The 25,462-nt window shown below is 24.1% G+C and overlaps 7 protein-coding genes across 7 annotated transcripts; 2 read left to right on the top strand and 5 right to left on the bottom strand. All coding sequences in view use genetic code 6, as the record gives it.

Annotated features, from left to right (window-relative positions):
• Positions 1 to 569: 569 nt before the first annotated feature.
• On the top strand, positions 570 to 1,886 carry TTHERM_00633010 (hypothetical protein; the record flags this gene model as incomplete). Its single annotated transcript, XM_001010039.3, has 1 exon — positions 570 to 1,886. The coding sequence occupies one exon, from the start codon at positions 570 to 572 to the stop codon at positions 1,884 to 1,886; it is 1,317 nt and encodes a 438-aa protein (XP_001010039.1).
• Positions 1,887 to 2,724: 838 nt separating this feature from the next.
• On the top strand, positions 2,725 to 4,653 carry TTHERM_00633000 (RING finger protein). Its single transcript, XM_001010038.2, has 2 exons — positions 2,725 to 4,094; positions 4,314 to 4,653. The coding sequence occupies exon 1, from the start codon at positions 2,786 to 2,788 to the stop codon at positions 4,091 to 4,093; it is 1,308 nt and encodes a 435-aa protein (XP_001010038.2). The 5' UTR covers positions 2,725 to 2,785; the 3' UTR covers position 4,094; positions 4,314 to 4,653.
• Positions 4,318 to 7,015, bottom strand: TTHERM_00632990 (hypothetical protein; the record flags this gene model as incomplete). The annotated part of the gene is made up of 5 exons (XM_001010037.1): positions 4,318 to 5,035; positions 5,126 to 5,478; positions 5,539 to 5,965; positions 6,018 to 6,157; positions 6,233 to 7,015. 5 exons carry the CDS (start codon positions 7,013 to 7,015, stop codon positions 4,318 to 4,320), a joined length of 2,421 nt encoding a protein of 806 aa, XP_001010037.1.
• Positions 7,016 to 8,047: 1,032 nt separating this feature from the next.
• Positions 8,048 to 15,273, bottom strand: TTHERM_00632980 (transmembrane protein, putative; the record flags this gene model as incomplete). The annotated part of the gene is made up of 11 exons (XM_001010036.2): positions 8,048 to 9,326; positions 9,585 to 9,936; positions 10,002 to 10,675; positions 10,735 to 11,257; positions 11,309 to 11,452; positions 11,930 to 12,626; positions 12,683 to 12,904; positions 12,971 to 13,159; positions 13,230 to 13,742; positions 13,797 to 14,092; positions 14,253 to 15,273. 11 exons carry the CDS (start codon positions 15,271 to 15,273, stop codon positions 8,048 to 8,050), a joined length of 5,910 nt encoding a protein of 1,969 aa, XP_001010036.2.
• Positions 15,274 to 16,978: 1,705 nt separating this feature from the next.
• On the bottom strand, positions 16,979 to 19,735 carry TTHERM_00632960 (hypothetical protein; the record flags this gene model as incomplete). Its single annotated transcript, XM_001010034.2, has 1 exon — positions 16,979 to 19,735. The coding sequence occupies one exon, from the start codon at positions 19,733 to 19,735 to the stop codon at positions 16,979 to 16,981; it is 2,757 nt and encodes a 918-aa protein (XP_001010034.2).
• Positions 19,736 to 21,716: 1,981 nt separating this feature from the next.
• Positions 21,717 to 23,962, bottom strand: TTHERM_00632950 (kinase domain protein; the record flags this gene model as incomplete). Its single annotated transcript, XM_001010033.2, has 2 exons — positions 22,729 to 23,962; positions 21,717 to 22,540 (listed from the first exon to the last, which is right to left on the bottom strand). The coding sequence occupies exons 1-2, from the start codon at positions 23,834 to 23,836 to the stop codon at positions 21,717 to 21,719; spliced, it is 1,932 nt and encodes a 643-aa protein (XP_001010033.1). The 5' UTR covers positions 23,837 to 23,962.
• A 499-nt stretch (positions 23,963 to 24,461) lies between these two features.
• On the bottom strand, positions 24,462 to 25,130 carry TTHERM_00632940 (transmembrane protein, putative; the record flags this gene model as incomplete). The annotated part of the gene is made up of 1 exon (XM_001010032.1): positions 24,462 to 25,130. One exon carries the CDS (start codon positions 25,128 to 25,130, stop codon positions 24,462 to 24,464), a length of 669 nt encoding a protein of 222 aa, XP_001010032.1.
• Positions 25,131 to 25,462: the final 332 nt, after the last annotated feature.

The raw sequence follows: 25,462 nt of genomic DNA, 5'->3' as shown, positions 1-25,462 counted from the left end.
TAAAAAATGTACTTTTTTATGAATTTAGTTGTTTAAAAATGTATTTTTTCATATTAAAATTTAATTTATTTTATATAATGTTTTAATTTTATATATTCAGAAATTAAATATCATCAACTGTGTTGGTCCAGACGGTGATGTTTTATTTAATTTTTATGATTTTTAGCTAACTAATTTTGTATATTCCCTGATCTGAAAATGTTTAAACTGATTCTAAAATATTGTATATTAATATATAAAATAAGATAAGTCCTCTCTCTATATTGCGCTGATAGCAAAAGAAATAAAATGGAAATTATTTTTTAATTTTAAGAGTTGCTATAATAAATATAATAAAAAATTTTGATAGTCATCAAAATAAAAGAGATAGATGATTACTTGTTTATTTTAAATATCCAATATTACTTAAAGATGTTAAGAAAAAAGATCATTTAAGAAAAGAGAGGAATATATTAAATATTCTAACATGATTATATAAAATATTAAGTATCAAAATTAACTTTCTGTATGATTTGTGTATATTTTAGAAAGCTATTAGACAAGATTTGATAATTAATAAGAATATTAAAATGTTTGAGGACAAATAGGAATTAGAAGATACTTTATGTGAAGCATTTCAAAACAATTACCTTAGGCTAGGTTTGCAAGAAATCTCTAAATATATTTATGCATTAGATGTATTATGTAAATAAAAGGCTTAAGTGAGATTAAGATAGTTAGCTTCAGTCCATTGCAGAATTTGCCTAAATATGATAAGTAAAGATGATTAAGAATAGAATTAGATTATTAAATTAAATTGTTAATGTAATGATTACTGCCATAAACTATGTTTAAAATAATTAATTCTTCAAAATAAAGATGAATTTGAAAGCATAGAAAGAATTGAGGAGATTATAAATTAAAATATTAAATGCAATTATGGATGCGTTAATAATATTTTTAGCGTCTTTATGATTAAACAAGTGCTTTCTGCCAAAGAAATCCAAATTTATTTGTTTAATTACTCTGAAAGTTAGAAGTAAAAGGTGATAAATGAATAAAAAGAGCTAGAATTAGAAAAGTAGAAATAAGTCATTAATTTTGAATGCCTAATTTGTATGGAAGATCTTGATTTAAATGTGAATGGCTATATTTTAAAGTGTGGATGCTAATTTTGTAGAGATTGTTTAAAATAAGGTATAGTAGAAGCATTAAATGGCAATATAAATTTTGTATTTGAAAATATTTTTTGTCCAATGGAGAACTGCAAAAAAGTATTAGACTTTGATGATATTAATTCTATTCTTAAAGATGACAAGCAATTGCTAGAAAAGTTAGAGTATAAAAATATCATTTCTACTTTTTAATAGGCTAAAAGAGAAAACCCAGATATATAGGAAGTACTTATAGTTTGTCCAGGAAAATATAAAATTAATAAAAATGATGATTCTAAAATAATTATAATTCCATAAGATTAAATAGAAAAATAGAGATAAGGAAAAGGTAACATTCCTTTGGAACAAAATGAGATGCTAGTCGATTGTAATTTCACTTTTATCTAAGACAAATCTGTTTAGAAACTCAGGCATAAATGTACTAAGTGCAAATACGAATTCTGTCTCAACAATTGCGACTCAACTCATGAAAATACTAGTTGTAGCAATTACCAAAAATGGAAGATTGAAAATTCTAAAGATTATAGGAAAGAGCTTGAAGCCTAAGGTTTTAGATTTTGTCCAAACGAAAATTGTTGTGTTTTAACTTTTAGAACAGACGGTTGTAATAGAATTACATGTTCGAATTGTAAGATAAGCTATTGTTATCTTTGCTATTTTTCTGCTAAAACTGCAAATGAAGTTTATGCTCATTTAAGAGAAAAGCATGGAGGTTATTGGGGCAATGCATGATCATAAAATTCAACTTATAATAAATAATAATAAAAATAAGAGTTAATTTGATTAATTTATTCTGAAAATTTGTAAATATTTGATTGTAATTATTAGTTTGTTTTTTAATTTATTGTTGAAATGAATTAATATCAAAAGATACTTTAAAGAAATTCTTTATTCACATACAACTTATTCATTAATTTATTTTTTCATTTCTGATTTATTAAAAAAGCAATAGAAATTTATATTTGTTTTTTAAATATTTTAAAAATTATATTATTTAGCAATATTTTTTATTATTCTATAAATTATTAAGAAAATACATTGATTGGTTTATTTTTTCTGAACATTTGCAAATGTTTGTAATTTTTAAGTTTATAGCTTGACTATTTGTAAAAAAGTAAATATTTCAAGCATTTCTTAATATTTGTTTCAATTCATGAGTTATTATAAAAGCAATAGCAATTTATATTTATCTTTTAAATATTTGATAAATTTATTAAAATTTGTGTTTTTATTCATAATATCTTTAATATTCCACATTATTTATCATTTGAAAAAAAATGTATATTTCTTAAGAAGCTGATATAAATATTTTGACTTCTTAATTATGTAGGAACTCTAGAATATTATTTTATCAAGTTAATTTTATATTAATCAATTATCTAGGAGGTATGTAAATTATAAATGTTTAGTGAAATAAGTAAATTAAAAAAATTAAAATTAGTTTACTTATTTTTAAGAAGTTTTTAAGATGTTAGAATATTGCAGCTTATAATTTGTCTAACTTTTTGTTTTTATTTCCACTTAACTAATATTCTGTATATCGATTATTAAAAGAATTTTAGTAAGAATTGTTTGATGATATAAATCATAAAAATTAGTTAAGCAATTTAGAATAAATCAAAACAAATCAAATGTATCAATAATAATTTTAATTAGAAGACATATTAAGCAACGTATTTAAAGGAAACTTTTTAGAACTAAATGAATTAGTATATTTACAATCAATAGATGCCATAAGCTTTCTATGTAAGTAAAAGGCTAAAGTAAAACTAAATCAGTTGACATCAGTGCTTTGTAAAATATGCCACAATATGATTAAAAAAGATGATTACTAATAAAATCAAATTTTTAAATTAAATTGTTAGTGTTGTTTTTTCTGTCATCACGCATGTTTGAGAGAACAAATTCTTCAAAATAAGGATAAATTTGAGAGCTTAGAAAAAGTTGAATAACTATTAAATGAGTGTATTTAATGTGATTAAGGTTGTGCTTCTAATCTTGTGAATATTCAAATGATTAGATAAGCGCTTTCAACTAAAGAAGTTCAAATGTATCAATTTGAATATTTCGAAGCATAATAGTAAAAAGAGAAGAAGTACCAATAAATTTTGGAATTAGAAAAGTAGAATTAAGTGATTGAATTTTAGTGTGCTATTTGTTTAGAAGAGATAGATTTAAATTAAAATGGCTACATTTTAAAATGTGGCTGTAAATTTTGTAGGAGCTGCTTAAAAGATAGTATATAAAACTCGCTGAAAGAAAATATAAATTTAGAACTAGAAAATATTTTTTGTCCAAATGGAGATTGCAAAAAAGTGCTAGATTTTGATGACATCACTTTTATCTTACAAGAGGATAAAGAAATGATAGAAAAGTTAGAATAAAAAAATATCAAATCAATGTTTGAAAGAATGAAAAGAGAGAATCCTAATTCTATGGAGGAACTTATTGTTTGTCCGGGAAAATATAAGATTTAAAAAGGAAGTGAAAAGGTTATATACATCCCTAAAGAATAAATAGAAAAATAAAGGCAAGGCAGTGCAAATATTCCTTTAGAAGATAATGAGATAATTGTAGATTGTAATTTCACTTTTATTCAAGATAGATCAGAAAAGAAACTCAGGCATAAATGCACAAAATGTAAATATGAATTTTGTCTTAATAATTGTGATTCAACTCATGATGGTTTTAGTTGTGAAAATTATTAAAAATGGAAGATGGAAAATAATAAAGATTATAGAAAAGAGCTAGAAGCATAAGGTTTTAAATTTTGTCCAAATTGTTCAATTTTAACGTAAAGAACAGGTGGATGCAATAGAATTATATGCACAAATTGCAAAATAAGTTATTGCTATCTTTGCTACTTTTCAGCCAAAACTGAAAGTGAAGTTTATGGTCATTTAAATAAAGTTCATGGAGGTTATTTTACTAATGCATGAGGTAATTATTTTAATAAAGATGAATATAAAATAAAAATTTTTGGATACTTTCATTTATAAATTAATAAATACAAAAATAATTAATTTTTGTTTGTTTTTAATTCATTTATACAAATTTAAATTATAATTGATTTCTTCTTAATTTAATTCAAATATTTAACAATTTTTGAATGGTCTTTTGATATTCAATCAATAATTTTTTTTATTCCTTTTAATAAAGTATTTCATCCATCGTCTTCTTGATGAGATTCTTTTATAATATTGGTAGAGTCATACTTAGGACCTGGCAGTTGTAATTCTTAGTTTTTAGATGTTCTCTTTCCATCTCTTGACGCTTAATTTTTAGATTACTCAAGCTTAGATTTAGCATTCGTTAGACTCATTTCACTCATTTTATATTTAAATGTATCTCTTTCTACCATGTTTTTATTATGTTATATTTCATAATCACGAATTGTTTGGTGTTATATCTTTCTATCTTCACGAATTTGACGATAAAGTACTTCATTTTCTTTATTAGCTCTCTCCATATTCTCATCATATTGTTCAATAAACTCAAGTTTTTCTTAAACTAACTTTTTACTGTTATCTGCAATGATCTTTCTTTCATGGTATTTTACTCCTAAAACTTATTCTTAATCAAGTAATTTTTGATTTTGTCTATATTTAATTTCTCTTTCAGCACCTTCTTGTTATCCTTTCCAAGCTAACTCTTCAACAACTGCAGCGTTTGCATTCATATACATTCTCTTTAGTTAAATTTCTCTATATTCCTTTGCAAGTCTGTCTTCTTCTTTCTTCTTTGCTCTCTTTTTGTCAACAACTTTTTAGTGTACTTCGAGCAATTACTCTTCTCTAATTTGCTATTTTTTCTGCTCTTCCTCCATTAGCTTCTTTTTCTTTTCTTCTCTTTCTTATTGTTTTTGCTTCTAAAGCTGTTCTCTTTTTAATTCAAAAATATTTTTTAAAAACACTCAAGCAAACAAACAAACAAATCTTGAAAATTAAATAAAATGAAAGAAAGAAAAATACCTATTTTATTTTATTGCTTCTACTTTTTATTAAAGTGAGTTTAACTTCGAGTCTTTAGTTTTCATATTTTCCTATCTTGTTTGTTCTCTTTCTATCTCCCTTTGCCTTTTTACTTGTACTAATCTTTCTCTTAACTGAACTATGCTCATTTCTTCTAACAACCCATAACCCATAGTTTCAGTAGGGTCATAACCTTTTGTTCTTACTTTGGGCTACTTTTCAGCTTCTCTGATTTATCTAATTAAATCCTCCTTTTTTTTTCTTTCTACTTCATCCTCTTCTTTCTTCTTTTATAATAAAATTTCTCTCTCTTTCTTAGATTCATCATGAATAACTTTCTTTTGTTCTTTTAACTGAAATATTTTGCAAATTTTATAAATAAATTCTTTCTCATTATTAATTTAAAAAATTACCTTTTGTATTTCGATTCCAGCGTTTTCACGTGTTGCTAAAACGCCATCAATTAATTTCTACTTTTCTTAGACTTCTTCTTCTATCTTTTTTTATCTTTCTTACTCTTTGACTTTAGAAATTTGTTTCATTTGTACAGCAGTTAATTTATTTTATTAGATTTTTTCATCATATGCTTTCATAGCTGATTCTCTTGCAAGCTCCATTTCAATTTTCTTTCTTTGCTAATATTCTATATTCTCAAGTTTTTCTTTATATTTTTGTTCTTCTTTCCAATTCTCAAACTCTGCTGAATCTCTCATGTTCCACTCTAGTTCCTTGATTCTTTTATTCTCATCATCTTATTTCTTTTAGAGGTGCTTGTCTTCCCTTAAAATAGCTGCAACGTTCATTTTAATTTCAGCAGCTTCATCAAATGTAGGAGGAGGTCTGCATTTTAATTTTTTATATTTTATCAAATAGAATACTAATAAAATTATACCTAAAGTATGTGTTATCGAATTGTAATTGTTTATTCTTTTCTTCCTCAACTTCTTTCTTTATTTTTTCAAATTTATTTGGACGGTTATCAAGTTAAAATTTGAATTAGTTCTTTGTTGCATCCTCTAACTCTTTTTGTTTCTAAAATATTAAATAAATAAAATAATTAATTTATTTATTCATAGAAAATCTATGCAAAAATATTTTAAAATATACCTATTTTTTAATTTCATCCCTTCTTTATTTTCCTTTATCAACAATTTCATTCAGATTTGTTTAAAATATTGTTTGAGGAACGGGGTTTGCTTTTACTATTTTAGGAATTTTTATTGGCTCAGGAATAGCTTTAGGCTTTGGCTTAGTCAACTTAAATGGTTAAGGAACAGTTGGCTCGAATTTCTTTTGCTATTTATCATCTCCTTTATCAGTTACTGAAAGAGTTTACTCAATAGTGTTTACCAAATCACTTTTTTTGCCTGTAGCCTTTTGAGAGAGTTGAGCAAGTAAATCTGCAACAACTGGTAGCTTTTCTTAAAGATTTTGTGTGATAATTTAATTATCTATGTAACCAGGATCATAAATTTCAATCCAGCCATCCCTGACATATTTATTTACTTTTTCAATGTCAAACAGAAACTAAAGAAAAACATTCATTTTGACAGCATCCTGCGAAAAAACCATTTTCTTAAATTCATTAAAAGGTAATTCATCTAATCTAAAACAAATCAAGTAGCCAAAAATATGATAGAGAGTTGAATCATTACGATTCGTAATGCTTGGAAAATTATTAAACAACGAGTTAGTCAACACTTTTAGGAATTCCTCATACCTAAAAGTACCATAAAATACTTGCTTAATAAAAACTATCTCCGTGTCTTCCAATTTCTTTTTATTTTTTGCAATGAATTCCTCTGAGTGGGAATCCACAGTCAAAATTACAGGATTGAATGTCTTAATGATTTGTATACAATACTCAATCAATTCCTCATATTTAACCATTTCCTTTCACTTTATTAACTGCTTAAAATAGATTTCCTTTTTGATTTAATCTTAAAGTAACTCCTAATATGACTGCGCAATGTTGTATTTTTCTATTAAAGCTCCTTTTATTTAATTTATGAAGAAACTTTGAAAGTTTTATAAAAAATAATACAAAGCATTTTGATATAAAAAAAAGAACTTAATTAATTGATTAAATAATAAAAAAATAAATGAATGAATTAATATGAATGAATTTCAATCTATATCTGTCAATCAAAATCATTTATTTTAATTAATTATTAATTTAATTAGCTAATTATTTAGTTAATTATTACCCTATATTTTGAGTTGCACTTTTTGCTCTATTCATAAATTCGTTGATTAATAAATCTTATTAATCCAAATTTAGAAGCGTTTCTACAAATAAATAAATACCTCTACATATTTAAATTATTTTTTAAAATAATTTCATATATTTACAATCTTGTTGGTTATTTATTTTCTAATAATAATAAAAATATTATAATTTTAAATCTACATTTAAATAATCTTTTTATTAACAGTATTTGTTTTTTATTTCATTCAAATATTTTTATCAATATAATTTTTCATGCAAAAATGTTTTTTAAAAACGAATTTATTTCTAATAGAATCAATCTATTATTCAAAGCAAATTAAATGTTAATAAAATTTATTTTATTTTTATATGAATTTTAATAATGTAATTCAAACAGGGTTGTAAATAAATGGTTTAATTATTATATTTTATGCTTATTTAGAGCTTACATTTAGATTGCAAAGAAGCGATAAAATTGAAGATAAAATTTTGATCCCTGCTTATATTTATTTAAAAATTTAAATAAAACAATTTATAATTTATTAGGGATTTTTTAATTTTTTAGCAATTTATTTTTTTATTCAATAAATGTTATTAAGAAATGTTTAAAACTATTCAATGAATATTTACAAAATAAAACATGCTTAAAACTATTCAATAAATATTTACAAAAAATATAGACAAGTAGAAAGAAAGTTAATTAATTTATTCGTTCATGTAAGAGTAAACTCTTTTTTAACATAACTGATAATAAATGGATTATCTATTATAAAGTCATAAGAAAAAACTCCTAATATCGATTTAGTTTAGAACATTAATTTAGCTAGATGCTTATAAAAAGCCTACCAAACAAATAGTAAAATGCAGGAGTTAAGTATAAAGGCAAAAATGAAAATTTGCAGAAGGAAATTTTATCTTTCGTTGTAATAGTTTGTGCTGGATGTTATCATGAAATTTCCAAGCAAATCCGGAATACTTTAACAGTAATAATATAATTCTTAGAAAGAATTGAGATCATAATTTTAATCAAATGCTTATATTTTTTAAATAAAAGCTTAAGGATCTTAAATATCTAAGAGAGCTCGAATCTCTTTGAACTTTTCCTAAATAGCTTTCACTCCAATAATAAAGCCATTTGACCATATTTGATTATAGACAGAAAGGCAATTTTATAAATTAAATAGAGTAGAGTTAGAACTATATTGTATGTTATTTTTAAATGTTTAGCAAACCTCTTTATCTAATATCTACCTTACAATACTTTAGTATAAGTTATAATCATACCTTCCTTAGACTTGCAAGTATTTATTTAGCCCAACTAAATCTTTGGTGGCTTAATTGGTAATATTAGACAATTTATCAAGCTATAATTTTAGCTTTTAAGTATAATCTGTCCTTTATTACGCTATTGCTTTAATTGTAAGATAATTCAATGCATATGTCTCAGGCATTAATCCCCTAAACTAGTAAATTTTTTACAATTCTTGGATATTCATATCGAATTCATTTATAAATTCTTATGACGTAAAGTAATTTGTAAAGGGAGAGATAGAAAGAAGACAAAAAATAACAAAAGTTGCTATGATTAAGCTAATGTTATATTTTTTTAAATTATTGCTATTTGATGTTGTTCTTTTTTTAGGGTGGTTTGGTCTTTTATTATGATTTACTTCATTTTTATTTATCATATTGCCATAAATTGCAATACTTTCTAGCATATTATGCTGAGAATAAGAAAAGCACTAGTCTATTTTTTCAATGAGTTTGTTGCCTTGAAAAGTACAAAATAGCTTTAATATTTCTTCTCTTTATTTCTATACAAAGTAAAACATAGGAAATGAAACTATTACAGTTAAAATGCAAATAATTTCTAAAGACACCAACGATAAAACTAAAATGTTATCAATTTAAGTAATGATTCTATTAGATTAATTCAACGTCTAATCAGTAATACCTTCAAACACCCCATAAGCATTCTCTTCATTTTCAAGTCTATTATTTTTTTTAAGTTTAATATCAAAGTTAAATTTATTTTTTAAGATTTATTTAAAATTTATTTATAAATATTTTAATTCATTAAATTTTTTAAATAAAATTAATCATTATTTTCTATAAATTATGTTTAAGAATTTAATTTATTATTCATAACAATAATATTTTTTTTAATTTGAGAAATAATTAAAAATATTATGAAAGACTGATTAAAAATTAAAAATAAATTTTTTTTAACAATAAAAATGTTTAATTTACACGTATCTTAAGAAAGCTTCTTTTTCAGTTTTAGCATAAAAATAGAGGTTCTCTGAAGTTATAATTAAAGAATAAATCTGGTAAAAATAGACTACGGAGGACATGTTTCTTTAATTAAATAGAGTTGTTGCAAGATATGTTTAAGTTAAATATTTAGCAAAGTCAATATCTTAGTCTTCTTCTTAGAATTTATAAATTTATTCTCTAAATTTTGTCACTGAAAACATTTTTTCATTGTAGTATTCCAAGCTTTTTTGATCTGAAAGCTAGGTTTATAAAATTTTCATAGAGTGTAATTCTAGTAATTCGCTGTAAGTAATCACACTTGAGAATATTTTTTTTGTTTCATCTCCTATTTAAAATTGAAATAAATTTATTTTGTATTTAATTCTTTATCATAAATGTATAAAAATTTACCTTTAACAATTAATTTGTATGAAGCTATTTCTTCTTCGAAATAATTTCTTATGCTTACGAAGAATAATGTTGTGATTGAAATAAGAATAGCAATTGCTAAGTAGCCTGCTATTAGCATAGATTTCATAGCTTTTGAAGTTTTTTTAGACTGAATTCCAGTTCTTAACATTGTTTTGAAAGAATGAAATTCTGTTTTGCCACTATTCACAGAACTAACTTCTTATTTATTGATAAAGTTCATGATATCTCTATTTCCTTCGATATCATCGTTAAATTACTTAAGCTAAGAGCCTGCCATATTACTATCACTGCTCACTTCGAGTTGTATTTCTTCCAATGTCATTTTCCTATTCTTCTTCCTTCCTTTTGGTATATCCACAAAGCTTTTCAATACATCTAACTGAGTTTTAATGTTGCTTTGAAATTTGTAATTTAATCCTTAATCTTATTCTTTATTTTTATCATTATTAGATCCTTCTTAATCAGAATCATCAAATTCATCACTATCAGTTAAAAATGAAGAAGAATTTTCACTTTTTAAATCTATTTAAATTTCATTTGTATTATTTTGTTATTCTGAATTCTTATTCTAACCATTATTATTATTATTTTCATTCACATTTTATTTTTCCTATTTGGCACCAAATGTCTGATCAGTTCCTTATTCTTTAAGTCTATTTTGAAATAAAAAAGTTTATTTTAAATAAAATAATTTAATTATTTTAATATTTACTCTTTTTATTTATATCGATTTATTTTATCAGTAGCAATATTTGCTTGAATGACTTTATTTTCAAAATCCAAATCGTTATGCTTGGAATCATTAGAGTCTTCTTTATCTTTGGTTTTCTTATTACTGTTAATTTTTTCTTCACTAGATGTAGAATGCTTTTCAGCAGCCCTTTGCTTTAAATTCTATTAATTCAATAAGTTTTATTTTTTAGGAGAAATAACTGAATCTTAAATCATATATTGTCCATGTTAATTTTGCTCTAATCCTCCTAATTTCTTTCTCTATTCATCAAAGTTATAACTATCAAAAATATCAAATTCTGTTTGCTTAAAAAAAGCAGTCAAATTATTTTTATTTTAATCTGTAAAGTTATCATGCTAAAAGCTGGTTTCAAGATGAATAACTGTGTCATTATTATTAATGCTATTCATATTCAAGTTATTTTGAGTAGTTATCAAGTGATTTTAAGTTTAATTTAGCTCCATATGATTATCTGTGGTTGATTGATATTATTGCTAGCTATCTATTAAAAAAAATTCGAGTTAATAATTTTTTATAATCAAAATTAAAATACTTTTGCTTAAGTTAATATAAATGATATCATTTTCTGTGACATTATTATTATATGTATCCAAATTATGTTACGAAATTGCTTTTTTGCTCGTGTGTTTACTCATTACATCATTTAATTGAGAATCTCCATTTTATTAACTTTCAACTTTATTTTATTTTGTAAAATTTATTTTAAATTAAAACAAAAAATTCATTTTTAAAATTATTTTAGAAAAACTTATTAAATAATTAAACCAAGTCATTAATTTTGTTACTTAAATAATAAAATTATACTATAATTTCTTATTTAAAAAGACCAGCAGCTTAAAAAACATTTTTATTCTAATTTAAAATAATACTTAAAAGCACATATTTAATATATTAATATAATATTATTGAAAATCATAAATCAATTTCTTAATCTGGTAATAAAAATGGTAGTTTAAAATCATCTATTTTTTTTTTCTCTTTTTGATAAACAATAAAGTATTGCAATTTTTCAATAATTATTTCTTGAGTAGAAAATAAAAAAAACTATTCCTGATTTTAAAATTACCTGGGTCTTAATAATTTTTCAAAATTTAATACATCGGTTTAATAGATGAGAATTTACTCTATATAATATTGTATAAAATAAATTTACTCTCTTTCATTGTGGTTTTAAGAGTCTTTTTAAAGTTCATCATGATACTCTTTCTCTAGGGACTTTATTCTTAGGCCTGTTTGTGGAAAAATGATGGCTAACGTAGAGAAATGGATTTAACACTTTTATCGTTTGTATTATTCATAATTGATTTTTACTAATCCAGTGCATTTTCGTTTAGTATATTGTTTGCAATGTCTAAATATTTTTTTCTTTCTTTTAGATTAGAAATTAGAATTTCGATTTCTTCTAAGCATTAATATTTATCTAAAATTTTTTTATGCTTTTCGATTTGTATAAAGCCTATTTTAAGAGGTGTGTATGAGTTAGATAGCCTTCCAATTCTAAATGAAATACTTAGAAATCCACATTTTCTTGATTTGATTGTCTTGGAAAAGTTTTTAAATTGTGTTAAACTGTTAAAAAAATAGCTCTAGTCATATTCAAAGACTTTTGCTTTATCTTTGACAAGAGGATAAATAAATATTGTGTTGAAGTCGAACTTCTGCATATCTACATTAGAATCTCTGATTTGTTCAATGTATCCTCCTAAAAGAGGGAGCATCTTAATAATGTCTAAGTCTCTTACTTTCTTAAAGTTACTCTCTCCGAAAATATCTTAAAAGTAAAATTTAAAAAATTTCTCTGAAATATTTGTGATCCTGCCTGTTAAATCAAAGAGTATATGCTCTGAACCCTGTTTTTATTTTATAATTAAATTGAATTTTCCATATAATAAAAATATAATTTTACTGAATTAGACATTTGGAAAAACCCACTCACTCCAAAATCATTTGAAAAAGATGGATCTAACCTGATTCTGAATTTAAGAGGAAAAATAAAGCCTGATTTCTTAACTCCAAACATTTTGATTTCTCCAGCACTAATGACTTTAAGCTATCCTCCTTCAACGAATCTGTTCAAGATTTCATCATGTATTTTGTTTATTTCATTTGGTATGAAGATATTACAGTTCTATTAAATTCAAATAAAAATATTCTACTTACACTTTTTTTTAAAATTAATTAGCGAATTCATTACTTTTCCTATGCACTCCTTTGCTTGCATGCCAAATACTCTAAATGTAGACTGACTTATTCGCTTGATTGTTCCAATAGGATCTAATAGACTTACATATATCACGCACGCTTCTTATGAGAATAAATTTATTTCTTTTTCTGGGTTTTAGTAATTCTTTTGAATTTGGATCTTTCTTGCTCTAAATTATGCCTTAATTTTTTGTTTTAGTATGAATTTTTTTGTTCACTGGTCTAAATATAAATATAAATAAATAATTTACTTCTATTTTATACTATTTAGGTTTTTTCTTCATCAGATCAAGAGTTTCGCTGTAAATTTGACTCATTTCAAAAGCTCTTTAACTATTTGGATTATACTGAAAGAGAGTCATTAAATCGTTATAAATTAATTCTTTGAATTTGATAATTTTAGTGCCAAGATCAAGTAATTTGTTTAAATTGATGTAATCTTCCATCATCATGACATACATATCTCTTAGCAGCAAAATACATGTTTTTATTCTCATTGATAATTCTTTGTAAATATCATCAAACTCCATAACTTTATTTAATTGCAATCTTTGGTTGAACACAGAAGGATTGTTGAAAAAGTTGTAAAAAGTTTGATTAGCTTTGTATTCCATCGATTTAAATATCATTTATTCTTTTATATTACTCTACTTCATCAACTAATTGATCATCGATACTACTTAAACGTACGAACTTGTTGGAACATTCACAACCTCTATCAAAAACGATAAAAAACTGAATCTTAGTTTATGAAATTCTTCACTCTGTTTTGAAATTATAAATTTAAAATGTATTTTTACTGGATATAAATAAGTTACTGATTTTAATAGCCTTGTTTTATCTGTTATAAACTCCGAAAATATTTAGGTTAAATATGAAGTTAAAAATCTATCTCTGTATTTGTGGCCATGAAGTTCTTCCCATGAAAAACCATTTTCTCTAATCAGATCATGACAAAAGCACTGCTTTCGAGCACATTAATCATAATGATTTTCATAAATACTCTCATAAAGAACACCCTTCTAAATAATTGTGTAGTCATGCATATCAAGATTTCTAAGCAGAGTAAATACATTCCTTATGTAAAGATTGAGTATTTAAGGATCTGAGTAATCTTAATATTTTTTTAAATTAATTAATTTTGAAATTTTTTACAGTTAAAATTGATAAAAAACTACAACAAATAATTTGAAAAATATTCATGAAACTTTTCATAGAATATTTTTTAATTTAATTATTTTAAATAAAGCAAACAAATAAAAATTGTAACTAACCTGTTTCTCTGAGTAATAAACTTGTTACTCTTAAGGACCTCACTATCAAGGCGAATCTGGCCAATATTGGCAAACTAACTAAAAGAGTCAGCTAAATATCACAATAATTTTATAAGGCAGGAGCCAATATAAATAGCAAAAGAATTAATGAGAGTCCCAAATGACAAAATCTGAATACAATAAATATACATTAAATGATGCGATTGTAAAAGTAGAGTCTCACAATAAAAGAATATATTTAGTAGAGTGTTAAAATTGAGTGGGCAATTAAAACTATCTTAGAATTTATAGAAGTTGCATAGAATATTGAAAACATATAAATAATGACTAGGTCCAGTTAATTCTCAAATGAATCCCTCTTAGCAAGAAAATCCTTGAGTATAAAACTGTAGCTAAATTCGTGAATAGTCTGAAAAATTGAAATAATGCTTGTAGATATCAAACAATACCAAGACAATATAAGAACGTTATCATTAAAAAGTTCATAAATGCTGACCTAAATAAAAGGTATTAATAGCAAATAAGAATACCACTTCATAAGAAAAGAACAAATTAAATCTAAAGTTTTGTATATCTACTTTCTCTTCTAAAGCAACTAAAGTAAAATAGGTCTAATAAGCAAATAAAAAATAAGGTAGCTATTCACTATAGCCTAAAATATTAAAAAATTGTAATTCACAGAAAGTTCCAAGTCATTTTTATTATTGGAATTTTATGTTTTTGTAGTGTTTTATGCATTAGTTGATTCGGTTTTATTATTAGATTAAAGCGAGAACTATAAAGGAACTAATCTAAAGTAGTGCGTTGTAGTAATTAATGTGTCAATTAGGCTATTCTCAAAATAACTTTTAAAAGATAGAACATCATCAGTAACGATTTTAGTGAATATTAAACTAATAAATTGTATTTATCTAACTAAAAGTAGAAGAATTGCAACATATTAGCTCCTGTCATATGCAAATTAAAGTAAGAAAAAGCTATTCACATAGTATTCTTTAAGATATTATTTGGTCTTCTTCATTTGTATTTGCTCAAATTTCGCTTCCTATTAAGCTACTCCTTCTACAATATTCCCGTTTAATCAGTCCGTTTTTTTACTCGGTTGTCAAATTGAAAATCTAAAATAAATAAATCACCTTTGTTTTATCTTGTCAGTATTCGTATATTAAAAAATTAAGAAATTAATTTGTGGTTAATTAAATTAATATAGAGATTTATTTTTTAAAGAAATTTAATTTACACTTACTAAACTCAAAGAACAATTTTAAATTTGTTAGTAATATTTACTAGCTCATATCTAATTTTTTTAAATAAATCAATATGATCTTCTAATTATTCAAGACAAAGTAAATAATAAATAAATAAAAGAAATGTTTTTTCGTATTTTATTACTGAAAGTCTCCTCAAAATTTTGATTTATCATAAAATTTATCAAGAAAGACAAAGAAAATATTTTATATTTTAATTTTTAAATAGAATTTATAATGCCATATTTAAATTAATTAAAATTATTTATCAATAAAAAATTTAAAAATATTCATAAAATATTTTTTATTAATATTTATTTCTAATGAAAATTTATTGTAGAAAAGTTCGATTTTATTTATTTAATTAAACAAATTTACAAACCAATCTACCTACAAATTTATTTCTTCTCAAAAATCAAATTTAAATTAAGCTAATTTTTAATTAAAAGACATTTTTAGCTAATTAACTTTGAAATTTCTCAAATTTTTAACTGATAAATAAATTTATTTGAATTTAATTTAGGAGAAATAAATATTAAATTAGCAATACATATATGCAATTTATATATAATTACAGGAAAGAAAAATTAAAATTAACTTCAGTAAATAAATTAATTATATAATTAAATTATGAGAGGGAATTTTTTTATAGTTATTAGTATATTTTAAATAGTTTTTTATTATTAATTTTAATGAAAAATTTAAATTTGTTGTGTGGAATTAAAATATTACCCTCTTTTATGATATTTATAATACTAGATTACAGGTTTAAATAGTTAAAGTGAGATGGAGTATTTAAATATAGGTTTAGATTAATTTAATTATTATGGTTTAAATATTATGAGATGGTTTATTATTATTATTTATTTCTTTAAATGTTATAGATTAATTTGGTTTAGATTTAAATATTATTTATTTATTTATTTTTAGTATTTATTATTTGATATCAATATTATGGATGACATCATTTAGCTAGTTTTATTACTATTTTACTTAATATTATATATTCTTTGTGAGCACTCTTTTATGTTTGGATGATAATTCTTATTACGATTTATAGCTTTGCTATTTTGGAGTAGAAAAGCAGAATAAATTAGCTTTTTGATTTGATTATAATATATTCTTGTGAGTATCATATAGATAGATTGATTGATTGATAATAACCTTCCTCCTTTTCCTTTTGTTCCTTCCTTATGGAGGAGGGGTCTTACTTAATAACTTAAGCTCTTTTTGAAGCTAATGTTTAATATTCAAATAATTTATTGATTGATCAATCCTCGGTTTACCATTCATCAGATTTTTTGAATTTAAATAATTTAAATTTTCAATGATTAGCTTATTTTTTTCTTTCCTTCATATTTATTTTGTTGTTTATTTATTAATTTATTTTAAAATTGCAAAAAATGGTTTGATAATAATTTAGCTATATTTTTTATTATTTTGCTAGCTAAAGACAATCATTTAGTTTTGTATTTTTTTTCATTTGTTTTGCGAAAAAAAATTTCTAACTTACTTAAATCTGAAGTTTTAGTTAATTTAGAATACCAATCCGTAATTTGTTTATTCAAGTGCAATCCAGTTGGTAAAAATTTTTAGCAAGTCCTAAAAGAGAAGGTCAACTTATTATTTGTTTATGAAGTATTTTTTGTTCATTTATTCAGTCGTTTATTCTAAGAAGATTTCATAAGATTTACAAGTAATTTTTTCATGCTTGCTGATTGTGTAGATAATTCTGCAGAGCCACTCGAGTTCTTCTTTATTTTTGGAAACTCTGTCTTTCATTTCTTCAGAGCTGCTTATAATGGAATCGTCAAGAAAGCGAAGAACTCTGTTAATTTTAATTTGTTATTTCAAATATTAGGATAATTTGCTTGAAGGTTTGTTCTAAGTTGAACAAGTGTGTCTTGTGGATTGGTCTTCAAAATATGGAGTAGAGCTAGTAGATTCACTTTGTCTTAATTTTTCTAATTTGGAGATTTCATTGTCAAGTTTATTGATTAAATCCATATTTTACTCATTTATTCTGCTCATTCTTTCCTTCTTGATCACCTTCTTGTCCTAGAATATTTTTTTAAGATATCTTTTCTTTTTGTCATTATTAGTTTCGGATCCTTCAAGGAAGATCTAAGCTCTAAGTTCTACCTTAAGCTATTCAAGGTTGGATAGTTATGGCTCTCTTTTAAGTTCAATAGGATAGCTTTGCTCTGTTTAGTCAATAACTGAGGTTTGTTATCTATTCTATTATTATTATGATAATGACATTTAGTCTTGTTCAAGATCCTTTTCTTATTGCACTGTTTAGAGTTATCTATATTCTTATGATTGATTAGTAGAGAGGGGGGACTGTTGATTGAAGTTAAGCAAGCAGTTTTTATTAGGTTTTAAATATGAGGTTTCAATTTGTGATAGAGTTGTTTTCATCAATTCGGAATCACTTCCAAGGAAATCTGGATTGTCACTAAATGCGAAATTGAAATTAAAATTTTAAAAGATACATTCACCTTTTAATTTACGATTGCTGTCACCACCAAATTTGAGTAAATTAGAATTTTTTTGGACAAGCATTTAATTTTCTTCAATTTCTTGGGTAAAAAGGTTTTTGTTTTTCTAAGCGAAAATCAAATCAGACTAATCTTAATCCATTGATAAGAATTATTATTACTAATCCTTCAGTTAATTAAATTTGTTATTTTAGCTTGGACATTTAGCTTTGCTGCTAATATCTATTTCTTCAATAAATTTTTCGTATGAGATTTCGATTTTTTCAGCGCTAAGGAGAGGAGATAGCAAGTATGATGGATTCGAAGAGGATGATGAAGAGTGATTCCTTGCTCTATTTTCAACTTAATTTTTTGTGTTAGATGATTTTTTAAAATTGTTGATAGGTATTTGCTCTTTGTGAATATTATTGCTATTTGAAATTGGATCTTAATTAAGTTTGACTCTTTTTTATAACATACCTTCAAATTAGTTTAAGCATTATTTTTATTCTTTGGAGCATTTTTATTTTGAATTTTTGTACTCTTCTTGAATCATTTCTTCTGCTTCTTCTACTTCAACCGATGCTGATTCAGTGTTAGAGAAGACGAGGCTCACATCGGTGCTGTTAGGGCAGAAACTTACATGAGATGAAAAATCTTAGTTGTTGTGAACTCTGGCGTTGTTTATTAGGCTAGAAGAATTACTAAGGTGAGAATTATAGCCTTTCATGAGATTATTTTCTTTTTTCGAGGATGAGCGAGTCGATAATTGCTAAGGATTGAGCTACTAATCCAAGATCTCACCCTTTCTGTAGTGATCTGCTAAGGAGATATCTTCATCTTGAATAGGCTAAGAGCAATAAAGGCGATTTTGCACAGGGAGTGCCTCATAAAATTGGTTATTATTATCAATATCATAATCAATAGTATTATCATCGATAGCAAAGAAATTAAGCTCCTGCTCGTTAAATTGCTATGAGGAAGCAGCAGAAGGTATGCTAGAATAAACTACAGAGGAAGCTAACGCAGCTACAAACGAACGGAAGCATGACGGCAAAGGCTTTAGATGCACGTAGACGTGCTGCATGTCTTGCAACTAAATGATGTTATTTAGATTTGAGCGTTTAATAGTTATATTTGTTTCAGTTTTACTGTTTGGAAAGGACATAGAAGTTATTACAATTCTCTTTTAAATTTCATTAATGACATCTTCATGGGAGGAAATTTTATTTGGAGATGTTGTAAGGGGGTCACAATAATAACACATTTATTTTTATTTACTGATAATGTTATTTGTATTGGGGTAGTTATAGGTTGATTTACAGGTTTTATTATAATTATAACAAGAACAGATTTGGTGTGAAGTGGAACATGACGAAGAAGTTGATATGGATGTCACAGTTTACTTTTACACTTATAAAGTAATACATTAAGAACAAAATTATAATAGCTGCATGTGATTTTGCTGGCTGCCGCTGCTGCTACTGCTGCTGTCTACTATATTTGAAAAAAATTATTCAGCAAACAGGTTGTTGTCGCCCTCGCAAAGCTGACTGGCAACGGTATTCACAAATTTATTCACGATCTCACCTAATGTAATGCGAGTAAATTTAAATTTTGAATTGGATGAGAGATGAGTAAAACTCACCAGCAATGGCTCTGTCTTCATTTTTTAGTTACAGTTGTTGCGAATGTGGAAAGCAACTCTTATGAGTTTCTTAGACTCTTTGAGTTTATTTGCAATCCCCATCTGCATTGCACATCTGTTACTACTGCTAACATTATTTGTATTTTATAAAAACAAATGTTTTTTAAGCAAGTGCAGCCCCTTTTATTAACCTGAAGTCAAGTATTAAAGAAAGGCAGCACTGCTGGGAGCATTTCTGCTCTTACACCGCAAAAAACTATTGTAGTTTAAATAATAATTGTTATGATGTGAAATAATCATTCGTTATTATTATTATTCTTTATTTTTCTTTAAATCAATTTTTTTGATAAATTTTTATATTATTTCATTCTCCTTCCTTCTCAATCACTTTTGTTATTTTGATTATTTTTTCATTCCCCAATTCTCCTCTCTTTCTCTCTTTGATATTTTGTTCTCCTTATTCCTTGTATAATTCATATCTTTAAATCAAACCTTCAATTAATCCTTTATTTATTCCTCAATCCTTTTTTCTATCCTTCTCTCCTCAATAAATCACATTCTTTCTACTCATCCATTCACTCATTTATATATTCGTTTATAATTGTTTAAATTCTTAGCGTATTTCTTCCTAAATATTTATCAAAGCAAGCATGTAGTCATGTCTCAATTAATAACCTAAAGAGTATATTATACTTTATCTATATTAACAATTCTTCTCATATTTCAAATAATAAATTCTTCATTCCTTTCACTTTTTAATAACAAATTCTTTTAATTATATATTCTAAATACTTCTTAATAAAATTTTAGCCTAAATCCATTCAATTTCAAAATTAATCTATGCTAATTTTAAATTAAAGCGATAATTGTCTATTAAATATTTTGGTTCAGCAACAAAACAAGATAATATTCATTCCGCTAAACAAGCTCATGAAATAGAATAAATGTATTTTATCAAAATTAAATATGTGCACAACCCAAGAAAATAATATATTGATCAATCAATCGATCTATAGATTGAGTGATTGATAATTTGACTGATTGATAAATTGATTAAACAATGTTAATATTATTTGAGAAAATTTGATTCTTAAATAAATAAAATTTACTTCTTCCCCTTTAAAATTTAGTTAAAAGTATTACATTCAAGTTCCAAAAAAGAAATAACATAAATAGATAAATAAATGTTTATTAATTAACAAAGATTTGATGATATACAAATAAAATTCTCTCTCTTATTTACCAGATGAGCTTTAATTTCTAAGTTTCATAAATTAATTTAAAATAAGATATATCATTCAAATTACTTTTGCGAGAAGGATATTTTAGAAAACATTTGTTTCTATTGTATAAATGTTAATAATGCATTTCTAATAAATAAACACACATTAAAATTCTATCTATATCATTTTAATTATAATATTACTAACTTAATTCCTTTTGATTGAAAATACCTATACCTAATTTAATTATAATTATTATATAGTTGCCAATTATTATCATGCTTGAATAACTATGTGAATTAACTGAATCAAAAAGTTCAGAATTTATTAGAATTTTTTTACTGACAATAATATAGAATTTAAATAATCTAATTTTTTTTAATACATCAAATCTTTGAAATAGTATAAATTTCTAAAATTAAGTCTAATAAACAAACTAAATATTTATATAGAACCAAGCTTTTTTTAATTTTTAATTTTATACTAAACAAAATTAACTATAATAAATAAATAAATAAATAAATAAATGTTTTGAAGCTTACCACCAAAAAAACCAAATTTTAAATTCTTACACAAAACCAGCCAAATTTATGCAAATTTTTTAGTCATCTAAAAAAAGTTAAATTTATTATTTTTAACATTTTCAATAATAAATAATAAATTTGTTTGACTAACTGGCTGGTGATTGAACGAAATAGAAATATCTTTAAATAAATTTTTCAGGAAGTAAAATAGCTATTTTTAATTATTACTTAATAAAAATTTAATTTTATTAATAAGAATTATTCAAAATTTAACAGAAAAATTGTAAATAAATATTATTACAAAGTTTAAAAATCTTTTATAAATAAAAAGTTTTTAATTTTTCAGATTGCCAAATTTGATTTTTCTTCTTAATTTTAACTATTTTATAATTCTATATCACTTGGATCTTTCTTTTATATTTATTAATTATCAGTTTATTGCTGTTAACTTGATGTAGATTTTGATTGTTAGCATATATGTGAGGTAATTAGTTTTTCAAACTCTTCGAACGATATTTCACCATCACTGTTTATGTCTATCTATGAAAAAATATCTTCGAATACACTTTGATATGCTGCATTTACTCTTTAGTCAGGAGACCCTAATATATTTTTGAGTTCATTAAGTGAAATACTTCCATTCTTATCGAGATCAATCAATTTGAATACTTTTTTCAAGTAATTTTAATTGGATATGAGTTCATGACTTATAGTGCTGGCAAGAAATTCATTGTAATCAATGAATCCATTTTTGTCAGTATCTATTTGATCAAAAATTTGATCCAAGTCTTATTAGTTTAGCTCAACTTCCATTTCTTCGAATCCTTGTTTGATCTCTTCTTTACTAAGAGTTCCACTGTTGTCTTTATCTAACTTTTTAAATATCAATTCCAACTCCTTTTTTTCATTATCTTCTACTAAATGAGAAGATATATACATCCAAACGGCCATTTAAAATTCATTTTCGTAAGTAAAATTTTTTAACTTTTACAGATTTTCTTTTATTTTTTCATTTTCCACATTCATATTGTAGCTATTCTAAAACCATGGGTGTCTCAACAGATCCTTAGCTGATGGTCTTTATGATTAGTTTTTATTGAGCATTTTCCTTAATAAATCAATTGCTTCTCCACTTAATATGTTGTCATCATAGCTAGGTTCCTCATCTTTATTATTTATTTAAATAAATATTAAATAAATTAATATAAAATTTAACTCTTAAGTCATACTGATTTGTTATAATCAACAAGTTGAAAAAAATGATAAAATAAAGAACATATTTTATTCTTTTCTTTTAGTTAGCAAATTATCAAAATAACTATATAAAATTAATAAAATTTTAAATTAAACTTACTTAAAATTTTATCGAAAATATCCTCAGATTTTTCATTTTCAAATTTAATTTTCGCTTGATGTAAAATATTTAGCATTTATGATTTAGTCAATTTTGGTTTCTAGTCTTTTTATTCAGCTTAAGTCTGATTAACAGTGGACTATGAATTTGAATGCTAATTTTATTGATTATTTTAGTTTTATTCTGAAGTTGAACCAGATATAGTCTGTGCACTAATTTATATAGCAGCAGAACATTCATTTTCATTTTAGCTCTGTGTATCTGCTAATTGCATATTCCTATGAAATTAAGAGAGTGAAACTTGCTAATATTCCATAAATCTATCTTAAAACTTTAAGTTACTGAAAAAAGGGAATTGCTTATTTAGCAAGCAATACATAACTACTCCTGCAGCCCATATATCGCATTTTGAATTATATTTTTACTTTTAAATTTACTCTGGAGATATATAGTAGTAAGTGCCCATAAGAGATTTGCTTTCAATATATTCTTAATTCATCAGTCCTAAATTATATGAAAAACCCCAATCAATAAGTTTAACTTTAAAATTCTACTCATTTTAAGCATTCTAATTGCTATTTTCTTAACTTGAATTTTCAGATTTTTATGTTTCACCTTATTTGATTATCATAATATTTTCACATTTAATATCGCGATGAACTATTTTCTTATCATGAGTGTAAGCTAAAGCTTCTAAAAGTTGTTTCATAATCGTAGCTGCAACTTTTTCTGAAATAGATGTGCTGTCTTTTTGGATGAAATCAATCATATCAAGTCCTTCAATATACTCCAAAACTAAAAAGATATTCTTTTGGTTTTCAAAGTACTCATAAAATTTCAAGATATTTGGGTGTGATAATATCTTAAGAGAGTTTATTTCGTTTAAAGCTTAAGACCTATCTTACTAGCTAACTTTTTTTAAACATTACATTTTAGATTAATCTTGATTTTATGTTTTTTCAACTATCCTAAAAATCTCTCCAAATCCTCCTGCTCCTAATCTTTTATCATCGGCTCTACAGTATTGCTAAGCTATATAGCCACTATTTTTAACCTAAAATGATTTTTGTAATATTTTTAATTTTAAATTTTTCTATGCTTGACTCATTAATTAGCTTTATATTTTATTGATGAATGAGTGGATCTATGAATTTTTATTTTAAAAATTTTTAGATTTTCCTAATAATCTTTATAAAATTTAATATTCAATTTTATTTGTATAAAGCGCTAATAATAATTTAATAGAAAAACCAATAGTTTATATTTATGATCGCAATCTTAAAAGTAATTTATTTAGTAATTTATTTTACTTAATGTAAACTTAAATTATAAAATTATTAGTAGATAGTGGAGACATTAATTCATTGAACTTATTATTTTTTATATAAAAAAAATATTTTAATAAAATTAACGAATAAAATATGTGAGTGAATAAATTTATATTTAATAAAAGTTGAATTTTTAAAAATAATTAAAAAACTCTTAAATATATTCTAAGAAATCTTTAAGTGTTCTCATTGAAATAAGATTAAGTAAATCTTTTGTAAATAAATGCTTAAATAATTAACTAAAAATAGTTATTTGTAATTTATCATAAGTATTTATGAAAAAAAAATGAAATTTTTATACAAATTTAGATAGTAAATTTACAACCATTAATAACGAAATACTTACACAAAACATATTTTTACAACTTTTATTTAATAAAAGATAGCAATTTAAGATATTTTTATTCATTATTCTTTCTTTTTTTTCTCTTAATCAACCTTTTATTTAGAATCAGAATAGAGATTATATTAAGACACTAACATTTCTTAAGCAATTATTGCTCCAAATTAAACACATGCTTATAAGAAAGGAAAGTGTAAGATATCTCCTTCAATGTTTTGAATAGCATTGAAGAAGAATCCAACTATATGGAAAATTCCAAGTAATCTGTTAAATGTAGGTGGTGGTCTAGTTTTCTAATCCTCAATAGTTCTTTTAAACTGCAAATAAGATCTTAAAACATAGATGACATTTAAAATGCTAGAAAATACTCCTACATAGAAATGATGAAATTACAAGAGAACAAATATCAAAGCAGCAAATCCGAATATATTAAAAATAACTGCAGATAGTTTATTTTGTTAGAAATTATAAACCAAGAACCAGAGCGCAAAAGTGATGAACTGATATATATGATTGTATATGTAGAGAGGAGGACAATTTAAAACTATAGTAAAACAAGCCCAAGAGCAAACTAAATAAGAAAGCAGCATTGAAGATTATTACTTGCAATCAATCTTTCCAGTTTTAAGATACTTAGTAAAAACATCATAATTTGCACTGCTTATTAAATAAAATATGAACATATTTGCAATTAGCGAGGGATATGGTAAGTATGAGTTTATGAAATACATTTTTATTTTTTATTTTTTTCAAATTAGATTTTTAAGATTTCAAATTCTGTTCTATTGGTTATATTTATGATTTCCCTTAATTAATTAATTGTTTTTATCTTTTCTTTTATCTTAAAATAATAAAAAGATAAAAATAATAAATGAATAAGCTAGCTATTCAATAAAAAATAAATACGTTTTTGGTCTTATTTTTTTGCTATAAATTGAAAATTTTCACAATTGTTTGTTTTTTTTAAGGGAAAATGATTGGAAGGAAGTAAATCAATTCAATATTTGATTTTTTAGCTTTTTCTCAAGTTTTTGAAATCGATTAATTTTTCAATATTTATGAA

This window comes from Tetrahymena thermophila (genome assembly GCF_000189635.1).
Source record: "Tetrahymena thermophila SB210 genomic scaffold scf_8254764, whole genome shotgun sequence".
Classification (NCBI taxonomy): domain Eukaryota; phylum Ciliophora; class Oligohymenophorea; order Hymenostomatida; family Tetrahymenidae; genus Tetrahymena; species Tetrahymena thermophila.
This window is presented reverse-complemented; position numbering and strand designations above follow the sequence as displayed.